Below are 23,256 nucleotides of genomic sequence, written 5' to 3'. Positions count from 1 at the left end.
TAGTAGTAGTGGTAGTAGTAGTGATAGTAGTAGTGATAGTAGTAGTGATAGTAGTAGTGATAGTAGAGGTTATAGTAGTAGTGATAGTAGTAGTGATAGTAGTAGTGATAGTAGTAGTGGTAGTAGTAGTGGTAGTGGTAGTAGTAGTGATAGTAGTAGTGATAGTAGTAGTGGTAGTAGTAGTGGTAGTAGTAGTGATAGTAGTAGTGACAGTAGTAGTGGTAGTAGTAGTGATAGTAGTAGTGGTAGTAGTAGTGATAGTAGTAGTGATAGTAGTAGTGATAGTAGTAGTGATAGTAGTAGTGATAGTACTAGTGATAGTAGAGGTGATAGTAGTAGTGGTAGTAGTAGTGATAGTAGAGGTTATAGTAGTAGTGGTAGTAGTAGTGATAGTAGAGGTGATAGTAGTAGTGGTAGTAGTAGTGACAGTAGTAGTGGTAGTAGAGGTGATAGTAGTAGTGATAGTAGTAGTGATAGTAGTAGTGGTAGTAGTAGTGGTAGTAGAGGTGATAGTAGTAGTGATAGTAGTAGTGATAGTAGTAGTGATAGTAGTAGTGATAGTAGTAGTGATAGTAGAGGTTATAGTAGTAGTGATAGTAGTAGTGGTAGTAGAGGTGATAGTAGTAGTGGTAGTAGTAGTGGTAGTAGAGGTGATAGTAGTAGTGGTAGTAGTAGTGACAGTAGTAGTGGTAGTAGAGGTGATAGTAGTAGTGATAGTAGTAGTGATAGTAGTAGTGGTAGTAGTAGTGACAGTAGTAGTGGTAGTAGAGGTGATAGTAGTAGTGATAGTAGTAGTGATAGTAGTAGTGATAGTAGTAGTGATAGTAGAGGTTATAGTAGTAGTGGTAGTAGAGGTGATAGTAGTAGTGGTAGTAGTAGTGGTAGTAGAGGTGATAGTAGTAGTGGTGGTAGTAGTAGTGATAGTAGTAGTGGTAGTAGTAGTGACAGTAGTAGCGGTAGTAGTAGCGATAGTATTAGCGATAGTAGTAGTGGTAGTAGAGGTGATAGTAGAGGTGATAGTAGAGGTGATAGTAGTAGTGATAGTAGTAGTGATAGTAGTAGTGATAGTAGTAGTGGTAGTAGTAGTGACCAGTAGTAGTGATAGTAGAGGTGATAGTAGTAGTGATAGTAGTAGTGGTAGTAGCAGTGATAGTAGTAGTGATAGTAGTAGTGGTGATAGTAGTAGTGATAGTAGTAGTGGTAGTAGAGGTTATAGTAGTAGTGGTAGTAGAGGTTATAGTAGTAGTCATAGTAGTAGTGGTAGTAGAGGTTATAGTAGTAGTGGTAGTAGAGGTTATAGTAGTAGTGGTAGTAGTAGTGATAGTAGTAGTGGTGATAGTAGTAGTGATAGTAGTAGTGGTAGTAGAGGTTATAGTAGTAGTGGTAGTAGAGGTTATAGTAGTAGTGGTAGTAGAGGTTATAGTAGTAGTGGTAGTAGTAGTGATAGTAGTAGTGATAGTAGTAGTGATAGTAGTAGTGATAGTAGTAGTGATAGTAGTAGTGATAGTAGTAGTGATAGTAGCAGTGATAGTAGTAGTGATAGTAGTAGTGGTAGTAGTAGTGGTAGTAGTAGTGATAGTAGTAGTGATAGTAGTAGTGATAGTACTAGTGATAGTAGAGCTTATAGTAGTAGTGATAGTAGTAGTGATAGTAGTAGTGGTAGTAGTAGTGATAGTAGTAGTGATAGTAGTAGTGATAGTAGTAGTGGTAGTAGTAGTGGTAGTAGTAGTGGTAGTAGTAGTGATAGTAGTAGTGACAGTAGTAGTGGTAGTAGTAGTGATAGTACTAGTGATAGTAGAGGTGATAGTAGTAGTGGTAGTAGTAGTGATAGTAGAGGTTATAGTAGTAGTGGTAGTAGTAGTGATAGTAGAGGTGATAGTAGTAGTGGTAGTAGTAGTGACAGTAGTAGAGGTGATAGTAGTAGTGATAGTAGTAGTGATAGTAGTAGTGGTAGTAGTTGTGACAGTAGTAGTGGTAGTAGAGGTGATAGTAGTAGTGATAGTAGTAGTGATAGTAGTAGTGATAGTAGAGGTTATAGTAGTAGTGATAGTAGTAGTGGTAGTAGAGGTGATAGTAGTAGTGATAGTAGTAGTGATAGTAGTAGTGGTAGTAGAGGTGATAGTAGTAGTGGTAGTAGTAGTGATAGTAGTAGTGGTAGTAGAGGTTATAGTAGTAGTGCTAGTAGAGGTTATAGTAGTAGTGGTAGTAGAGGTTATAGTAGTAGTGATAGTAGTAGTGATAGTAGTAGTGATAGTAGTAGTGATAGTAGCAGTGATAGTAGTAGTGATAGTAGTAGTGGTAGTAGTAGTGGTAGTAGTAGTGGTAGTAGTAGTGGTAGTAGTAGTGGTAGTAGTAGTGGTAGTAGTAGTGATAGTAGTAGTTATAGTACTAGTTTTAGTAGAGGTTATAGTAGTAGTGATAGTAGTAGTGGTAGTAGTAGTGGTAGTAGTAGTGATAGTAGTAGTGGTAGTAGTAGTGGTAGTAGTGGTAGTAGTAGTGGTAGTAGTAGTGACAGTAGTAGTGGTAGTAGTAGTGATAGTAGTAGTGATAGTAGTAGTGATAGTAGTAGTGATAGTAGTAGTGATAGTACTAGTGATAGTACTAGTGATAGTACTAGTGATAGTAGAGGTGATAGTAGTAGTGGTAGTAGTAGTGATAGTAGAGGTTATAGTAGTAGTGGTAGTAGTAGTGATAGTAGAGGTGATAGTAGTAGTGGTAGTAGTAGTGACAGTAGTAGTGGTAGTAGAGGTGATAGTAGTAGTGATAGTAGTAGTGATAGTAGTAGTGGTAGTAGTAGTGACAGTAGTAGTGGTAGTAGTAGTGATAGTAGTAGTGATAGTAGTAGTGATAGTAGAGGTTTATAGTAGTAGTGATAGTAGTAGTGGTAGTAGAGGTGATAGTAGTAGTGGTAGTAGTAGTGGTAGTAGAGGTGATAGTAGTAGTGGTAGTAGTAGTGGTAGTAGAGGTGATAGTAGAGGTTATAGTAGTAGTGATAGTAGTAGTGGTAGTAGAGGTTATAGTAGTAGTGATAGTAGTAGTGATAGTAGTAGTGGTAGTAGAGGTTATAGTAGTAGTGATAGTAGTAGTGGTAGTAGTAGTGGTAGTAGTAGTGATAGTAGTAGTGGTAGTAGAGGTTATAGTAGTAGTGATAGTAGTAGTGATAGTAGTATTGGTAGTAGTAGTGGTAGTAGTAGTGGTAGTAGAGGTGATAGTAGTAGTGGTAGTAGTAGTGGTAGTAGTAGTGGTAGTAGTAGTGGTAGTAGAGGTGATAGTAGTAGTGGTAGTAGAGGTGATAGTAGTAGTGATAGTAGTAGTGATAGTAGTAGTGGTAGTAGTAGTGATAGTAGTAGTGGTAGTAGAGGTGATAGTAGTAGTGGTAGTAGTAGTGATAGTAGTAGTGGTAGTAGTAGTGATAGTAGTAGTGGTAGTAGAGGTTATAGTACTAGTGATAGTACTAGTTATAGTAGTAGTGGTAGTAGTAGTGGTAGTAGTAGTGGTAGTAGTAGTGGTAGTAGTAGTGGTAGTAGTAGTGGTAGTAGTAGTGATAGTAGTAGTGATAGTAGAGGTGATAGTAGTAGTGGTAGTAGTAGTGGTAGTAGAGGTTATAGTAGTAGTGATAGTAGTAGTGATAGTAGTAGTGGTAGTAGTAGTGATAGTAGTAGTGATAGTAGTAGTGGTAGTAGAGGTTATAGTAGAGGTTATAGTAGCAGTGATAGTAGTAGTGGTAGTAGTAGTGATAGTAGTAATGATAGTAGTAGTGATAGTAGTAGTGATAGTAGTAGTGGTAGTAGAGGTTATAGTAGTAGTGGTAGTAGTAGTGGTAGTAGTAGTGATAGTAGTAGAGGTTATAGTAGTAGTGGTAGTAGTAGTAGTGGTAGTAGTAGTGATAGTAGTCGTGATAGTACTAGTGGTAGTAGAGGTTATAGTAGCAGTAGCAGCGATACATTTCCAATTCTAAATTGGTGCAGCATGCTGTCTTGCTTCCACATTGGATAATATCATTTTTAGAAAGGAAGAGATCTTCTGGATGGACTATCAATGGATCGCAGGATTTATTCATTCCCTGCTAAAGTGATTACTCTGTTACACAATCTGGGACTGGGCAGCTCTTTATGAACGAACCAAAAAATGCTTTCTGCTGACCGTTTGAAGGACAACTCTTTCTCTCTGCATATCGGATCAATTTCTCTAAACTCAATTGTGTCACTCTCTCTGGGGTGGACTTCTCTGGGACCACACACACACACACACACACACACACACACACATACACACATACACACATACACACACACACACACACACACACACACACAGGACATGAGTTCATCACCGTATTTCCCAGCACGATCCGCGCTGTTCCGTAAGGAGGCCAATGGAGTGACGTACCGTGTCCCTGCCCTGCTCTACCTGTCCCTGTCCAACTCCTTCCTGGCCTTTTGTGAGGAGAGACTCAGCCCCTCAGACGCCCAGGCTCACCTGCTGGTCATGCGCAAGGGCACATTCTACAGGAACTATGTAGAGGTCAGTACAGGTCACAGATTTAGGATAGGACACAAGGGCACATTCTACAGGAACTATGTAGAGGTCAGTAGAGGTCACAGATTTAGGATAGGACACAAGGGCACATTCTACAGGAACTATGTAGAGATCAGTACAGGTCACAGATTTAGGTTAGGACACAAGGGAACATTCTACAGGAACTATGTAGAGGTCAGTACAGGTCACAGATTTAGGTTAGGACACAAGGGCACATTCTACAGGGACTATGTAGAGGTCAGTACAGGTCACAGACTTAGATTAGGACACAAGGGCACATTCTACAGGAACTATGTAGAGGTCAGTACAGGTCACAGATTTAGGATAGGACACAAGGGCACATTCTACAGGAACTATGTAGAGGTCAGTACAGGTCACAGATTTAGGTTAGGACACAAGGTCACATTCTACAGGAACTATGTAGAGATCAGTACAGGTCACAGACTTAGGTTAGGACACAAGGGCACATTCTACAGGAACTATGTAGAGATCAGTACAGGTGACAGATTTAGGATAGGACACAAGGGCACATTCTACAGGAACTATGTAGAGGTCAGTACAGGTCACAGATTTAGGATAGGTCAAAGTCATTACAGGTGTCCTAATACTTCATATTTCTCTAACATCTACCCTCCTACCCTCCCTCCCTGTCTCTATCCTCCTACCCTCCCTCCCTGCTCCCTCCCTGTCTCTACCCTCCCTCCCTCCCTCCCTCCCTCCCTCCCTCCCTCCCTCCCTCCCTCCCTCCCTCCCTCCCTCCCTCCCTCCCTCCCTCCCTCCCTCCCTCCCTGTCTCTACCCTCCCTACCTGTTTCTACCCTCCCTAACTGTCTCTACCCTCATACTCGGTCTCTACCCTCCTACTCTGTCTCTACCCTCCTACTCTGTCTCTACCCTCCCTCCCTGTCTCTATCCTCCCTCCCTGTCTCTACCCTCCCTCCCTGTCTGTACCCTCCTACCCTGTCTCTACCCTCCCTCCCTGTCTCTACCCTCCCTCCCTGTCTGTACCCTCCTACCCTCCATCCCTGTCTTTACCCTCCTACCCTCCATCCCTGTCTCTACGCTCCTACCCTCCCTCCCTGTCTCCACCCTCGTACCCTCCATCCCTGTCTCTACGCTCCTACCCTCCCTCCCTGTCTCCACCCCCCCCCCCCAACTCCCTCCCGGTCTCTACCCCCCCAACTCGCTCCCTGTCTCTACCCTTCCTTCCTCAGTGGGAGGACATGAGTGTTCTGGGTACGGCTCAGTTGGCGGGCCACCGGTCGATGAACCCGTGTCCTCTGTATGACGAGTTCACAGGCACCCTCTTCCTGTTCTTCATCGCTGTGCTGGGCCACACCTCCGAATCCTACCAGCTGGTGACGGGTAAGAATGTAACGCGCCTCTGCTTCATCTCCAGTAACGACCAGGGCAACACCTGGAGCCCTGCCACTGACCTCACCAAGAGGGTCATAGGAGACACCATCAAAGGTGAGACACGGTCACAGCAGGTAGGTTGATCTCACGAGGTTATGAAGTTCTATGTTTTATGGTGAAGTACGTGTTTATCTCACATGGTGTCATATCTCTCTGTTTGTGGTTTGTGGTTCTGGTTGTGTTTCCCCTCCTCAGACTGGGCAACCTTCGCCCTGGGCCCGGGACACGGCATCCAGCTCAAGTCAGGCCGTCTGCTGGTGCCAGCGTACGCCTACCACATCGACTGCAAGGAGTGCTTTGGCCAGATGTGCCTGACCACACCCCACGCTTTCTGTTTCCATAGCGACACCCACGGGCGGACGTGGCGTTTTGGGGAGGCGGTGCCAGGGCCAGAGAGCGTGGAGTGCCAGATGGTGTCTGTGGATCAGGAGGATGGCACCAACGTGCTGTACTGTAACGCCCGGAGCCCTCTGGGCTGCAGGGTCCAGGCCCTCAGTCTGGATGATGGAGCTGTCTTCCAGGATGGACAGCTGGTGCAGCGGCTCACAGAGCCACGTAATGGCTGCCACGGTAGCGTAGTGGGGTTCCCTGCCCCCCTACACCTCAACCTCCGCTCTCGGCCACCCACCCACGCCAGACACTGGACATCCTTCGAGGCTAAGACTGGTGACTCCTCCCCACCCACCGCCCCTCCCCCTCCCAGCTCCCCACAGAATTTCCTTACACCCACCTGGGTGGTGTACTCCCACCCGACGTGGACCAACGTGAGGAAGGACCTGGGGGTGTACCTCAGCCTGTTCCCCCGTGACCCGGACAGCTGGTCTGGCCCGTGGGTGATCTACGAGGGCCCCAGTGCCTACTCTGACCTGGCCTACCTGGAGCTGCCGTCAGCTGGGGCCCCGTCGGCCGTGGCCTTCGCCTGTCTGTTTGAGTGCGGCACCAGCACAGCTTATGATGAGATCTCCTTCAGCATCTTCACCCTCTACGAGCTCATTGACAACCTGCCACGCAACACAAAGTCAGGCAGCGACACACAGCTACTCAGCAACACACAGCCACCCAGCAACACACAGCCACCCAGCAACACACAGTCACCCAGCAACACACAGCCACCCAGCAACACACAGCCACCCAGCAACACACAGAGCTTCCACAACACAACACAACCCAAGGAAGAGAGACCAGAGGCGAGGAAGAGGAGGACGAGGAATATATGTGGTCTCTGCAATGTTTCCTAACTGCTAATTAACTGTTAATCCTAGTGTTTTCTGCTCGTTTCCTTCTGAAGCTCATGAAAAAAGTATACAACAGCGTCATATGTTAAATGCGGTTCACAGAGTTCTGACGTTTTACGTCTGCTGATGAATTTGTTTTGTCTGATATCAAGTCCATCCACGCCTAGTAACCCTCGACTTAATGCACATACTGTGTGTTTACATGTAGTGGTTGTGTCACGATAATGCAGAAACATTGCTGTAGTAGCCACGTTTTATTGAATATTAGCCAGGGGCAGCCTACAGATGTAGGATCTTAATTTGAGCCAGTTTGCTCCTGCTGCAAAAGGAAATGTGAATTATTACGTGTATTATAATGAATGGATATTTTTGTAAGGGTTGATACATTTTTCATATAGGGAAAATCAAGTCTGAAATTACTAAGTGGGAATGACAAACTAAATAATCCTTTTAAACCTAAAATGCACTGCACATTTTAAATGTCGTGCATTGCAGGAAAGTTATCCTGCAGCAGGGTGATCAAATTAAGAGCCTACATCTGTATAACTCTGTTGAAATGCATTTTCTGCTGGATTGTTGTAATCGACCAAGAACACAAACATGCTCACAAACATTACTTTGAATCATCCTTTATTAATCCAACCATCCTTTATTAAACCAACCATTCTTTATTAAACCAACCATTCTTTATTAAACCAACCATTCTTTATTAAACCAACCATACATTATTAAACCAACTATTCTTTATTAAACCAACCATTCTTTATTAAACCAACCATACTTTATTAAACCAACCATTCTTTATTAAACCAACCAACCATTCTTTATTAAACCAACCAACCATTCTTTATTAAACCAACCATTCTTTATTAAACCAACCATTCTTTATTAAACCAACCATCCTTTATTAAACCAACCAGTCTTTATTAAACCAACCATTCTTTATTAAACCAACCATTCTTTATTAAACCAACCATTCTTTATTACACCAACTATTCTTTATTAAACCAACCATTCTTTATTAAACCAATCATCCTTTTTTAAACCAACCATTCTTTATTAAACCAACCATTCTTTATTAAACCAACCATTCTTTATTACACCAACCATTCTTTATTACAGTTTTTCTCAGTCGCTTTGGTGCATTTCTTAGATCAAAAGTGCAATTCTTGATACTACTTGTACAAATTCCAAATCATCTAGTCACTTGTGCACATCATTAAAGCAATTTCTCATTCCTTTGAACAAATTGCATTTGATAATGTACCAGTGTCATCTTTTTTCCACATTATCAATTGCTCATGTCATGTTGATCAAAATATAGTAGATGGTTCTCTGTTGAATAGTCTTACCCCTCAAAACATCTAGGCATTAGTTCCTTGCATAAGCCATTACATGCAAAATTGTTGAACTATTTGTCGTAAACTGTCAAGCATAGTTTTACACATTTCTATTAGACCTTTTGTACAAAAACGTGAATTGATGAATCGTGCAGGTGAAATTGACCCTCACTCATGAAGGAATGTAAAGTGTTAGTTCAACCAACAATCAACCAGTTGTCTAAATCGCTCAAAGGTGCATCTCATGAAGAATCAATTGGCAAGCATATATAGACAGACCACAACACAGAGTCGCAATTTTCCAATAATGGATGGACCAGGAAATGAACAGGGTCAACAGCCAAGAGGAGGAAGAAGAGGAGCAAGGATGCGTGGAAGGCAAAACAGAGGAAGAGGCAGAAGAGGACATAGGCGCATATCTGATGACATAAGGGACACTATTGTAGACCATGTTGTCAATCATGGCCTTACAATGGCTGAGGCGGGTCGAAGGGTGCAGCCGAATATTGGGAGATCAACCGTGTCCTCAATAGTTCAAACGTTTCGAAGAGAGAACAGGTATGTTCACCAATGTACAGTGCACTGTTACTGTATATAAGCAGTATACTGTATACTTCCTACAATGCTTCATATTACAGTAGTCCACTTGTATTTCACAGCATACAGAAATATACTCTATACAGATACATACTGCACCTTACATGCACCCACCTGTATGTTTTACAGTAGAATGTGTGTTCGCATAGTTTTTGTCTGTGAAAGTGTGCGATGCATCACTGCATTTTTCCCCACATAGGACTGCAAGATTACCTCAAACCGGTGGCAGAGGACGCCTTTTCACACCTCAACAGGAGGAGGCTATTTGCACCATGGTCAGAGTAAACAAATGCCATGAGACTCAGGGAAATACAAGGGACCATTATAGAAGACAACGATGTCTTTGAAAACATCCATACGGTTAGCATCTCAACCATCGACAGGGTGCTGCATAGAAACCAGATGAGTATGAAACAGCTGTACCGTGTACCATTCCAAAGGAATGAGGACAGAGTTAAGGAGCTACGGTACCAGTATGTACAGGTAACACATATATCTATGTAACTACTTTACAGCAACATGTTATAGTGATACATAGTACAGTAAGCATAAACTGCACACATTTCCATTGCTGTGGAAGGAACATGCAATATATGTACATTTTATGTCACTCTTCCTTACCAAAACAAATTCAACTGTGTGTTCTGGGATATAGCGTATAATGGAGTTGGAATCAAGTGAACCCTCTCACAACTTTGTATACGTGGATGAGGCTGGCTTCAACCTGACCAAATGCAGAAGGCGGGGTTGGAATATCATCGGTCACAGAGCTACTGTGGATTTGCCAGGGCAACGGGGAGGAAATATCACCATGTGTGCTGCTATTTCGGAGCATGGTGTCCTAACCCATATCCCCCTTATAGGGCCATACAACACCCATCATCTACTTAACTTTTTAGAGACTCTCTACAGGGCTCTCATCCCTGATGATGAGAGGGGTCTGTTTAGAGAGGATTTGCCAAAGTATGTGGTCATTTGTGATAATGTGAGTTTCCATCGATCAAACATCATAAGGCAATGGTTTGTGACCCACCCGAGGATGCTCATAGAATTCCTCCCACCTTATTCACCATTCCTTAACCCAATTGAGGAGTTATTTTCAGCATGGAGGTGGAAGGTGTACGATCGTCAGCCACACACACAGATGACCCTGCTGGCTGCAATGGATGCAGCATGTGAGGACATCACAGTAGACGCCTGCAGAGGATGGATAAGGCATTCCAAAAGATTCTTTCCACGTTGCATTGGAAGGGAAAATATCCGGTGTGATGTGGATGAGAATATGTGGGCCGACAGACAGGAAAGTCTGGATGTGTAGACAGCACAACAGTGCTGTGGGCAAAGTTGTGCCTTAGTAGGGGTGGTTTCCTGTGTTTCTTTCTAATTTAGTTTTTTTTTCCTTTGTGCCCCTTGGGTTGTCCAGTCTCTTTCAATCAATAACCCACGTACAGTAATATGTAAATAGTACTGTTGAAATTGATATATGCCATAGAACTGCAGCCTTGTGCATTTTCAATACAGTAACTGTCATCCAAACTGTAGCCTAAGTTTACATCAGGTAATACTGTCAAAGTACACAGTTACATTGACAACATGCCTAAACATTTTGACGACCTTGTTCGTGAACAATGACTCAATGACTGGTGACACTGACATGATCATTGGCATGGATATTTACTTTTGAGAGCTGTACTAAGGATTTTTAGTGACTGACTAGCTTTAGAAACATATCTATTGTATATTGCAGTTTGTACAAATTGTTCTGAGAAATGCACATATTATTTTGCACATGTTAGGGATGATGTGAAAAATGCACCAAAGCGACTGAGAAACTGTAAACCAACCATTCTTTATTACACCAACCATCCTTTATTAAACCAACCATCCTTTATTAAACCAACCATTCTTTATTAAACCAACCATTCTTTATTAAACCAACCATTCTTTATTAAACCAACCATCCTTTATTAAACCAACCATTCTTTATTAAACCAACCATTCTTTATTAAACCAACCATTCTTTATTAAACCAACCATTCTTTATTAAACCAACCATTCTTTATTACACCAACCATTCTTTATTAAACCAACCATTCTTTATTAAACCAACCATTCTTTATTACACCAACCATTCTTCCTCTGCAGTATTTGTGTACTGATTGGTACACTACATGAGCAAAAGTATGTGGACACCTGCTTGTCGAACATCTCATTCCAAAATCATGGGCATTAATATGGAGTCGGTCTCCGTTTGGCTGTTAAAACAGCCTCCACTCTTCTGGGAAGGCTTTCCATTAGATGTTGTAACATTGCTGCCATAACAGCCTCCACTCTTCTGGGAAGTCTTTCCGCTAGATGCTGGAACATTGATGCGTGGACTTGCTTCCATTCAGCCACAAGCGCATTAGTGAGGTTGGGCACTGATGTTGGGCGATTAGGCCTGGCTCGCAGTCAACGTTCCAATTCATCCCAAACCCTGACCTCAACGATAGGGTTGAGGTCAGGGTTCCGTGCAGGCCAAGTTCTTCCACACTGATCTCGACAAACCATTTCTATATGGACCTCCCTTTGTGCACGGGGGCACTGTCATGCTGAAACAGAAAATAGCTTTCTCAAAATTGTTGCCACAAAGTCGGAAGCACAGAATCGTCTAGAATGTCATTGTATGCTGTAGCATTAAGCTTTCCCTTCACTGGAACTAAGGGGCCTAGCCCGAACCATGAAAAACAGCCCCAGATCATTATTCCTTCTCCACCAAACTTTACAGTTGGCACTATGTATTTGGGCAGGTAGCCTTCTGCTGGCATCCGCCAAACCCAGGTTCGTCCGTCGGACTGCCAGATGGTGAAGCGTGATTCATCACACCAGAGAACGCATTTCCACTGCTTTAAGAGTCCAACTGTAGCGAGCTTCACATCACTCCAGCCGACACTAGGCAATGCGCATGGTGATCTTAGGCTTTGTGCGGCTGCTCGGCCATGGAAACCCATTTCATGAAGCTCCTGAAGAACAGTTATTGTGCTGACGTTGCTTCCAGAGGCAGTTTGGAACTCGGTAGTGGGTGTTGCAACCGAGGACAGATGATTTTTTTTTAGGTGTTTCAGCATTCGGCGGTCCCGTTCTGTGAGCTTGTGTGGCCTACCACTTCACAGCTGAGCCGTTGTTGCTCCTAGACGTTTCCACTTCACAATAACAGCATTTACAGTAGACCGGGGCAGCTCTAGCAGGGCAGAAACTTGACGAACTGATTTGTTGGATAGGTGGCCTCCTATGACAGTGCCACGTTGAAAATCACTGAGCTCTTCAGTAAGGCCATCCCACTGCCAATGTTTGTCTATGGAGAATGCATGGCTGTCAGCAACGGTGGTGGCTGAAACAGCTGAATCTATTAATTTGAAGGGGTGTCCACATATTTTTGTACATGTAGTGTATTTGCATGAGATGTCAGAGAAACTGTGCTTTTGTCTTGCTTTCCAACAACATGTAAAAACTGCATCACCCTATACTATACACACAAACAACATACCATTTCATAAGCGTGTATGTTACATCGTCACACTATCTAAAAGCACTCAGTCAAGTTGTTTTCCTTTCTGGTGAAATGAAGAAGAAGGAAAGTATTTTTTGGAGAAGATTAGGAAAAGGGAAGTGAGAGCTGACAGTAAATTACGCTGAGAAAAAAAGACAGGATGACTTTGCGATCATTAGAGACCGACACATCAGCCTGGGTTGACTCTTGTGTCTGGTGATGATATTTAGAAAGCCCTGCTGCAGTTATCTGATGTAACACCAGCCATTTTGTTTCAAAATACTCGTCACACATGGACTATCACAGAGGTCATGTGGGAACACTGCTGTTTATATAGCCTATTAGACCTGCAACACTGTCTTAGTAACAGAGCCACTTATCCAGAAATGATTTGAGGGCTTTACTCTGGTCACAACCTGTCCAGGGGTTAACATCTTGCCAAAATATATTTACAATTTAATAGAGCTGGGGGGAAAAACATGTCCGTTGTGCTTCTAGGCCGAACTGACATCCAACATTCTGTTATGTACTATCTGAGACATCTCCAGCTGAGTGGAGGTTGCCGTGGGCGATTCCAAACCTCCCTGGGGGAGGGGCTTGCGGTTGAGTGTGGCAGTCAATCTTTTCCGGAACACCCTGCACAGGAACACATAGATCAGCGGGTCCAGACACACGTTAGTGGCAGACAGCCAGAGAGTGGTCTCCTTGGCAACGTAGAGTGCGTTTTGCGCCCGACAGTGGTTGTCTATGTTTCGGGTCTGGGTGAGAGTGTAGGGCACCCTGGCGAAATGAAAAGGGGCGAAACAAACGAAAAACACCCCCACCACCACAAAGACTTTGGCCTTGGTCCTACGGCTGGCCGCTTTGGAGCCACTACGCGAGGCTTTGTAGGACTCGTAGACTTTCCGACTGATGAAGGTGTAACACAACAGCATCAGAGCCAGTGTTCCCCAAAACACCACCTGGGAAGAGGAGGAGAAAACCCCATAAGGCATCAAATGTCATCATCAGAAAAGCTAAAGGAACATTTTTAATCACAAATAGGTGCTAAGTCCAGGCACTCGTGTGCTTTTGAAAGTTAAAAAGCTTTTAATGTGTTTGGCTAAGTCATTATTAAAATACATTATTATCGCTTACCGGCCAACGCCTTCATCAGGGTGTCAACATGTAATCAGTATAAATGCAACAATTTCAATGATTTTACTGATATCATGTAAGGAAAATCAGTCAATTGAAATCAGCTAATTTTCCCTAATCTATCTATTTCACATGACTGGGCAGGGGCACAGCCTGGGAGGGCATAGGCCCACCCACTTGGGAGCCAGGCCGACCTATTGAGAAGCCAGGCCCAGCCATCCAGAATGAGTTTTTCCCCACAAAAGGGCTTTATTACAGACATAAATACTCCTCAGTTTCTTCAGCTGTCCGGGTGGCCCCATGTGACAAGGATCTGTACACAATTCCTGGAAGCTGAAAATGTATGTTCTTCCATGGCCTGCATACTCACCAGACATCTCACCATTGAGCATGTTTGGGATGCTCTGGATCGACATGTACAACAGCGTGTTCCAATTCCCTGCAATATCCAGCAACTTCGCACAGCCTTTGCAGAAGAGTGGAACAACATTCCACAGGCCACAATCAACAAACAGCCTGATCAACTCTATGCGAAGGAGATGTGTCACACTGCATGAGGCAAGTGGTGGTCACATCAGATACTGATGCCCCTACTGTATTTTTTAAGGTATCTGTGACGAACTGATGCATATCTGTATTCCCAGTCATGTGAAATCCATAGATTAGAGCCTAATGAATTTATTTAAATTGACTGATTTCTTATATGAACTGGAACTCTGTACAATCTTAGAAATGGTTGCATGTTGTGTACAAGAATATTGCCCATACTTGGCAGAAGTAGTTGAAGCCCTCGTGCCACAGCATGCCGGCCTGACCCTTTAGAGAGGTACACTTCAGCCGGCCACCAGAGAACAGCGGTGTGCGGTCACTCAGAATGGCATTGGGCAGAGCCAGAGACACCATCACAGCCCAGATGGCCGCACTCAAGGCCTGTCCCACCCCGACCCTCTGGAGGGCGCACTTCCCAAAGGGCCTGACTATCTTGAGGTAGCGGTCCAGGCTGATGAGCCCCAGGAGCAGGATGCTGATGTACATGGTGGTGTAGAAGAGGACGGCGGAGTAGCGACAGTAGAACGCACGCAGACGCCAGGAGCCCACATCGGCGTCCGCGAGGACCTTCAACGGGATGGACAGGGTCATCAGCAGGTCTGCCACCACCTGTTGACGGACAGGCCATCACGTCAGTCATATTGTTAAACTATTATTGACAGTCGGACAACTAAATTGATTTATCACAGAAAATAAATGCTGGTTCCCTTACTACGTTCTTCAGGTAGACCACGAAGGTGGTGGTGCTACGGATGTTGAAGAAGATCCATGCAGCCAGGCAGTTGAGTACCAGCGCAAACAGGAAGAGGGCGCTGTAGAGACAGGGGAAGACCACCGCCGTCACGCTGGTGTCACGCACACACTTCAGAGACAGGTTTGATTGGCTGCCGTTCATCCTCACGCCCAGAAGTACTTTAGAGAGAGAGAGAGAGAGAGATTCAGTGTAATATGCAGGACAATTAGAATGCACTTTTTCATAAGACCCTTCATTTACTGTGTCAGTCGTTTCTTACAATCTCCACCTGTCTGTCTGTCCGTCCGTCCGTCCGTCTGTCTCTGTATCCGCTTGGCCTTCCGCTTTACATAAGGAGTCTAAACAGCTTAGAATCACATTCAGTGCAGTAACAGGTGCTATGGCAACCGAGGCACATTTTCAAAGTTGGATCCATTCAGGGGTCTATAGGCTGATACTCATATGACATGAATCCCTTTAAAAATATGTTTCTACAACTTGATGAGAGATTTGAGGCAAATCCCTGAAAATACACTTGATGTCCCTACATGAATCTGCATTCATTCAGTTTGATTTGGACAGCTCACGAAGAATGTGCTGTGAAGTAGGCCATTAAACGAAAAACTACATTGAAATGCTTGAATGTATACTCTTCCCTGTGACATAAAAAAATATTCAATTGTTATGCAGAATTGTTATACACTGTCAAACATAATCATAAATGACATTAAATGCATAAATGAAAATGTCCTTACCCTCCTTTGATTGAAGTTTCAATGTTGAAGATGTGAAATTCACAGGGAGCACTCAAAATGAAGAGAAAAACTCAGCAGTCTTCACTCAAAATGAAGAGAAAAGCTCAGCAATCTTCACTCAATAGGAAGAGAAAAACTCAGCAATCTTCACTCAATATGAAGAGAAAAACTCAGCAATCTTCACTCAATATGGACAAGTGAAATATCCAATTCAGCTGTTTTTTTCCTTACAATCTTTCCAAGACTCAACAATTTCTCTTTATTTTCAAGGGTCACATTGGCTTTCACACTGACCAACAAAACGGTCCATTTCAGCGTACTGTATGCACGTGTAATGGTATTTTCTGTAGGAGGTCTCTGGGTCTCTACATAGAGCTCGTGTGTGGCTGTCTCGTCACAATTCCAATGACTTTGCCAATGAGTGACTTTGCCTGTGTGAATGAGCCTGTACCTCCTCTCTTCCTGTTTAATTGTCCACTGAGAGGTTAGTACGGCATGGTGCCAGTCTCCCAGTGCCAGTGTGCGTCAGTTTCACTAGTTGGTGAACGAGCGGCGAACGCAGCAGGCAGGAGACACTTCCTGACTGTGATCTTAAAGAGACCCCCCAGGGCCACACCCCATCCACTCTCCCTGGCCTAGTCCTCCCACCCATTTCTCTTTACTAAGTTCAAAGCCCTGTCTTAATGATGCCAAACCAGAGCAAAGCGGCAGTTTAGTGGCGAGCATGCAGAAATCATTCATCTCTGCTGATTGCTTACTGTCTTCAACTGTGTATCTGTGGGGCCATCTTATCTCCTGACAGGTTTTGATTGAATAGGGCCCAGAGTCCTCAGCACCCTGTCTACTACGCTGCATTGTAGTGTGCATGGTAGTGTGCATGGTAGTAGAGTTAGGGATAGCAGGAGCCTAGTGGTTAGAGCGTTGGAACTTGCAAACGAAAGGTTGCAAGATTGAATCCCCGAGCTGACAAGGTGAAAATCTGTTGTTCTGCCACTGAACAAGGCAGTTAACCCACTGTTCCCGGTAGGACGTCATTGAAAATAAGAATTTGTTCTTTACTGACTTGCCTAGTTAAATTAAGGTTAAATAAAAATGTATAATAATAAACGTGTGCATGGTAGTGGTGTGCATGGTGGTATTGTGCATGGTAGTGTGCATGGTAGTAGTGTGCATGGTAGTGGTGTGCATGGTAGTGGTGTGCATGGTAGTGGTGTGCATGGTGGTATTGTGCATGGTAGTGTGCATGGCAGTGTGCATGGTAGTGTGCATGGTAGTGTGCATGGTAGTGTGCATGGTGGTGTGCATGGTGGTATTGTGCATGGTATTGTGCATGGTAGTGTGCATGGTAGTGGTGTGCATGGTAGTGGTAGTGGTGTGGATGGTAGTGTGCATGGTAGTGGTGTGCATGGTGGTATTGTGCATGGTAGTGTGCATGGTAGTGGTGTGCATGGTAGTGGTGTGCATGGTAGTGGTGTGCATGGTAGTGTGCAGGGTAGTGTGCATGGTAGTGTGCATGGTGGTATTGTGCATGGTATTGTGCATGGCAGTGTGCATGGTAGTGGTGTGCATGGTGGTATTGTGCATGGTAGTGTGCATGGTAGTGGTGTGCATGGTAGTGTGCAGGGTAGTGTGCATGGTAGTGGTGTGCATGGTGGTGATGTGCATGGTAGTGTGTATGGTAGTGGTGTGCATGGTAGTGGTGTGCATGGTGGTGATGTGCATGGTAGTGTGCATGGTAGTGGTGTGCATGGTAGTGTGCATGGTAGTGGTGTGCATGGTGGTGATGTGCATGGTAGTGGTGTGCATGGTAGTGTGCATGGTAGTGTGCATGGTAGTGTGCATGGTAGTGGTGTGCATGGTTGTAGTGTGCATGGTTGTAGTGTGCATGGTAGTGGTGTGCATGGTAGTGGTGTGCATGGTAGTGTGCATGGTGGTGATGTGCATGGTAGTGTGCATGGTAGTGGTGTGCATGGTAGTGTGCATGGTAGTGGTGTGCATGGTAGTGGTGTGCATGGTAGTGTGCATGGTGGTGATGTGCATGGTAGTGTGCATGGTAGTGGTGTGCATGGTAGTGTGCATGGTAGTGTGCATGGTAGTGGTGTGCATGGTAGTGTGCGTTGTAGTGTGCATGGTAGTGGTGTGCATGGTAGTGGTGTGCATGGTAGTGTGCAGGGTAGTGTGCATGGTAGTGTGCATGGTAGTGTGCATGGTGGTATTGTGCATGGTATTGTGCATGGCAGTGTGCATGGTAGTGGTGTGCATGGTGGTATTGTGCATGGTAGTGTGCATGGTAGTGGTGTGCATGGTAATGTGCAGGGTAGTGTGCATGGTAGTGGTGTGCATGGTGGTGATGTGCATGGTAGTGTGTATGGTAGTGGTGTGCATGGTAGTGGTGTGCATGGTGGTGATGTGCATGGTAGTGTGCATGGTAGTGGTGTGCATGGTGGTGATGTGCATGGTAGTGTGCATGGTAGTGATGTGCATGGTAGTGGTGTGCATGGTGGTGATGTGCATGGTAGTGTGCATGGTAGTGGTGTGCATGGTGGTGATGTGCATGGTAGTGTGCATGGTAGTGGTGTGCATGGTAGTGTGCGTTGTAGTGTGCATGGTAGTGTGCATGGTAGTGGTGTGCATGGTGGTGATGTGCATGGTAGTGTGCATGGCAGTGATGTGCATGGTAGTGGTGTGCATGGTGGTGATGTGCATGGTAGTGTGCATGGTGGTGATGTGCATGGTAGTGTGCATGGCAGTGTGCATGGTAGGGGTGTGCATGGTGGTGATGTGCATGGTAGTGTGCATGGTAGTGGTGTGCATGGTGGTGATGTGCATGGTAGTGATGTGCATGGTAGTGTGCATGGTAGTGGTGTGCATGGTAGTGTGCATGGTAGTGTGCATGGTAGTGGTGTGCATGGTAGTGGTGTGCATGGTAGTGTGCATGGTAGTGTGCATGGTAGTGGTGTGCATGGTAGTGTGCATGGTAGTGTGCATGGTAGTGGTGTGCATGGTGGTGATGTGCATGGTAGTGTGCATGGTAGTGGTGTGCATGGTAGTGTGCATGGTAGTGTGCATGGTAGTGGTGTGCATGGTTGTAGTGTGCATGGTAGTGGTGTGCATGGTAGTGGTGTGCATGGTAGTGTGCATGGTGGTGATGTGCATGGTAGTGTGCATGGTAGTGGTGTGCATGGTAGTGGTGTGCATGGTAGTGTGCATGGTGGTGATGTGCATGGTAGTGTGCATGGTAGTGGTGTGCATGGTAGTGTGCATGGTAGTGGTGTGCATGGTAGTGGTGTGCATGGTAGTGTGCATGGTGGTGATGTGCATGGTCGTGTGCATGGTAGTGGTGTGCATGGTAGTGTGCATGGTAGTGTGCATGGTAGTGTGCATGGTAGTGTGCGTTGTAGTGTGCATGGTAGTGTGCGTTGTAGTGTGCATGGCAGTGTGCATGGTAGTGGTGTGCATGGTAGTGTGCGTTGTAGTGTGCATGGTAGTGTGCGTTGTAGTGTGCATGGTAGTGTGCATGGTAGTGTGCATGGTAGTGGTGTGCATGGTAGTGGTGTGCATGGTAGTGGTGTGCATGGTAGTGGTGTGCATGGTAGTGGTGTGCATGGTAGTGTGCATGGTAGTGTGCATGGTAGTGTGCATGGTAGTGTGCATGGTAGTGGTGTGCATGGTAGTGTGCATGGTAGTGTGCATGGTAGTGTGCATGGTAGTGTGCATGGTAGTGGTGTGCATGGTGGTGATGTGCATGGTAGTGTGCATGGTAGTGGTGTGCATGGTAGTATGCATGGCAGTGTGCATGGTAGTGGTGTGCATGGTAGTGTGCATGGTTGTAGTGTGCATGGTAGTGGTGTGCATGGTGGTGATGTGCATGGTAGTGTGCATGGTAGTGGTGTGCATGGTAGTGATGTGCATGGTAGTGATGTGCATGGTAGTGGTGTGCATGGTAGTGTGCATGGTGGTGATGTGCATGGTAGTGTGCATGGTAGTGGTGTGCATGGTAGTGTGCATGGTAGTGTGCATGGTAGTGTGCATTGTAGTGTGCATGGTAGTGGTGTGCATGGTAGTGTGCGTTGTAGTGTGCATGGTAGTGTGCGTTGTAGTGTGCATGGCAGTGTGCATGGTAGTGGTGTGCATGGTAGTGGTGTGCATGGTAGTGTGCATGGTAGTGTGCATGGTAGTGTGCATGGTAGTGTGCATGGTAGTGTGCATGGTAGTGGTGTGCATGGTAGTGGTGTGCATGGTTGTGTGCGTTGTAGTGTGCATGGTAGTGTGCGTTGTAGTGTGCATGGTAGTGTGCATGGTAGTGTGCATGGCAGCATGCAACAGGATCTCAATGCCCTTGTTGTCCTCTATTATCATGTGTTTGTTGTTTGTGTGTTATAGCGATGCTGTGTTTCTTTGACTTGGAGGGTTTGTACTGTTGTGTAATCTCTAAAACCCACCATCGTTCTGTGTAACATGCAGCTGAAACATGAGGCTGAGAGTTTAAGGGCTGATATCTTTAGTGGAAGAAGTACCCAATTGTCATACTTTAGTAAAAGTAAAGATACCTTAATAGAAAATTACTCAAGAATGCGTGAAAGTCACCCAGTAAAATATTACTTGAGTAAAAGTCTAAAAGCATTTGGTTGTAAATATACTTAAGTATCAAAAGTAAATGTAATTGCTAAAATATACTTAAGTATCAAAAGTAAAAGTATAAATCATTTCAAATTCCTTATATTAAGCAAACCAGACGGCACAAGTTTTTATGTTTTTTAAATTCACGAATAGCCACTGGTAAACTCAGACATCACTCAGACATAATTTACAAACAAAGTATTTGTGTTTAAGTGAATACGCCAGATCAGAGGCAGTAGGGATGACCAGGGATGTTCTCTTGATAAGTGCGTGAACTGGACCATTTTCCTGTCTTGCTAAGCATTCAAAATGTAATGAGTACTTTTGGTTGTCAGGGAAAATGTAAGGAGTAAAAAGTACATTATTTTCTTTTGGAGTAAAAGTTGTAAAATATATAAATAGTAAAGTGCCCAAAAACTACTTAACTAGTACATTAAAGTTTAAAAAAAAGTTTTTTTAACTTAAGGACTTTATACCACTGCTATGAGAAATGGGAAATGTGCTTGCAGAAGCTTGAGTTTTTTCCACCACTGTCACTTTATTTTGCTACACAGTTTAGTTATCAAATATCTGACTTCCTGTGTAATAGTTTTTTAATTTTAAAGAAGGCCAGAATGTGTAATGGAACCAGCAGTGAGTGACACACTTCTTTCCTTCGAAATATCCAACGACTGTTACAAACCACACAAAACCATAATGAGAATAGTTTCTCTACCACTGAGGAACTTCTATACACACTTCTATTATGGTCTTTCATTGAAGTTTAAAGGTTATTTACAGAAGTGCTTGAAAAGGTCAGCTGTGTGTGTTGTATATGAAATACCATTTACTATCACTACTATTATCATTGTTTTGATGGACTCATTCTTAGGTTAGTCACGCCCTGATCTGTTTCACCTGTTTCACCTGTCTTTGTGATTGTCTCCTCCCACCTCCAGGTGTCTCTTGTTTTCCCCATTAGTCCCCGGTGTATTTATCCCTGTGTTTCTCTCGCCTGTCCCCGACCTGCCTTTTTCCTCCTCCCTTTTGGTTTAAATATCGCAGCTCAACCATCTGCCTCCTGTGTCTGCATTTGAGTCTCTTCTTGTGCCCTTATAATAATCACCCACTCAAAAACACAGCCAAAAGTTAGTTGAATTTGCAATGTGTTAGTACTATGCTTTCAACTATCTTAAAGCACAACAAAGTTCAAATGGGAATACAATGTCAGATATGTTGTATTAATACATCAACTCAATGTGTTACCACTGTGCTTCATCTAATAGCACAACCCAATAACCTGGATTGCAGTTGAGAATGAGATGACATTAAAGTACATGGGGCGGCAGGGTAGCCTAGTGGTTAGAGCGTTGGACTAGTAACCGGAAGGTTGCAAGTTCAAACCCCCGAGCTGACAAGGTACAAATCTGTCGTTCTGCCCCTGAACAGGCAGTTAACCCACTGTTCCTAGGCCGTCATTGAAAATAAGAATTTCTTCTTAACTGACTTGCTTAAAAACGTGATGTGATCAACGCTGTTCAATATTCTACAGCGATTGTGAAGATCTTCACAGACCTGCCACCTTTGCACACTATCTTGAAACATGCATTACCCCGAGGGTAATGACTCTGAAAGCTAATTGGAGTCAGGAGTCAGCTAACCTGGAGTCCAATCAATGAGACGAGATGTTGGTTAGAGCTGCCCTGACCTATAAAAAACACTCTCAAAATTTGAGTTCGCTATTCACAAGAAGCATTGCCTGATGTGAACCATGCCTTGAACAAAAGAGATCTCAGAAGACCTAATTGTTGACTTGCATAAAGCTGGAAAGGGTTACAAAAGTATCTCTAAAAGCCTTGAGATGTTCATTAGTCCACGGTAAGACAAATTGTCTATCAATGGAGACAGTTCAGCACTGCAAAGATGACTGCCAGAGCACAGCACAGAATACTCAATGAGGTTAAGAAGAGTGTCAGCTAAAGACTTACCGAACATGCTAACATCTCTGTTGACGAGCCTACGATACGTGAAACACTAAACAAGAATGATGTTCATGGGAGGACACTACGGAAGAAGCCACTGCTGTCCAAAAGTGCTGTGGGCAAAACAATTGAACTACAATTTAGTTGTTTGGAAGGACAACAACTACACACAACACTATGTGTGGAGAAAAAAAGGCACAGCACACCAACATCAAAACCTCTTCCCAACAGTAAAGTATGGTGGAGGGAGCATTGTGGTTTGGGGCTGCTTTGCTGCCTCAAGTCCTGGACAGCTTGCTATCATCGACGGGGAAATGAATTCCCAAGTCTATAAATACATTTTTCAGGAGAATGTAAGGCTATCTGTCCGCCAATTGAAGCTCAACAGAAGTTGGGTGATGCAACACGACAATGACCAAAAACAGAAGTAAAGCAGCAGTAGTATTTGGAGAGGGCATGGCGTGCCATGCCGAATTTCTTCAGCCGCCTCAGGAAGTAGAGATGCTGTTGCTCCCTCTTTACAAGAGTGGTGTTGTTAGTCCATGACAGGTCCTCGGTGATGTGGACGCTGAGGAACTTAAAACTTGAGACTCTCTACTGTAGTCCCGTTGATGTGGATCAGGGCATGTTCCTTCCTCTGCTTCCTGAAGTCATCAATCAACTACTTTGTTTTGCTGACGTTGAGGGTAAGGTTGTTGTCAATGACACCACAATGCCAGTTCACTTACCCCCTCCCTATAGGCTGTCTTGTCATCGTTGGTTATCAGGCCTACAACTGTAGTGTCGTCAGCAAACTGGTGGAGTTGGTGTCATGCAAAGCAACACAGTCATGGGTGAACAGGGAGT

At 44.3% G+C, this 23,256-nt stretch overlaps 2 protein-coding genes across 3 annotated transcripts in view; one reads left to right on the top strand and one right to left on the bottom strand.

Moving 5' to 3' along the window:
* The window catches only part of neu4 (sialidase 4), a 20,777-nt gene extending 12,334 nt beyond the window's left edge, over positions 1–8,443 (top strand). Inside the window, exons 2-4 of the mRNA XM_031791232.1 lie at positions 4,318–4,524; positions 5,753–6,008; positions 6,150–8,443. Of these exons, the coding sequence (XP_031647092.1) occupies positions 4,318–4,524; positions 5,753–6,008; positions 6,150–7,192 (1,506 nt within the window). The 3' untranslated portion in view covers positions 7,193–8,443. The remainder of the gene's footprint in view (positions 1–4,317; positions 4,525–5,752; positions 6,009–6,149) is intronic.
* Positions 8,444–10,959: 2,516 nt separating this feature from the next.
* On the bottom strand, positions 10,960–16,982 carry LOC109905890 (P2Y purinoceptor 13-like). Of its 2 annotated transcripts, none has more exons than XM_020503542.2 (4): positions 15,830–16,982; positions 15,054–15,253; positions 14,561–14,950; positions 10,960–13,617 (listed from the first exon to the last, which is right to left on the bottom strand). In XM_020503542.2, exons 2-4 carry the CDS (start codon positions 15,234–15,236, stop codon positions 13,150–13,152), a joined length of 1,041 nt encoding a protein of 346 aa, XP_020359131.1. In that variant the 5' UTR covers positions 15,237–15,253; positions 15,830–16,982; the 3' UTR covers positions 10,960–13,149. The 2 variants fall into 2 exon arrangements, with proteins under 2 accessions (XP_020359131.1, XP_020359130.1); XM_020503541.2 differs by having other exon boundaries at positions 15,355–16,785.
* Between the last annotated feature and the right edge of the window lie 6,274 nt (positions 16,983–23,256).

This window comes from Oncorhynchus kisutch, linkage group LG15 (genome assembly GCF_002021735.2).
Source record: "Oncorhynchus kisutch isolate 150728-3 linkage group LG15, Okis_V2, whole genome shotgun sequence".
Lineage (NCBI taxonomy): Eukaryota > Metazoa > Chordata > Actinopteri > Salmoniformes > Salmonidae > Oncorhynchus > Oncorhynchus kisutch.
The sequence above is the reverse complement of the archived record's forward strand: the minus strand, read 5'-3'. Positions and strand labels throughout refer to the sequence as shown.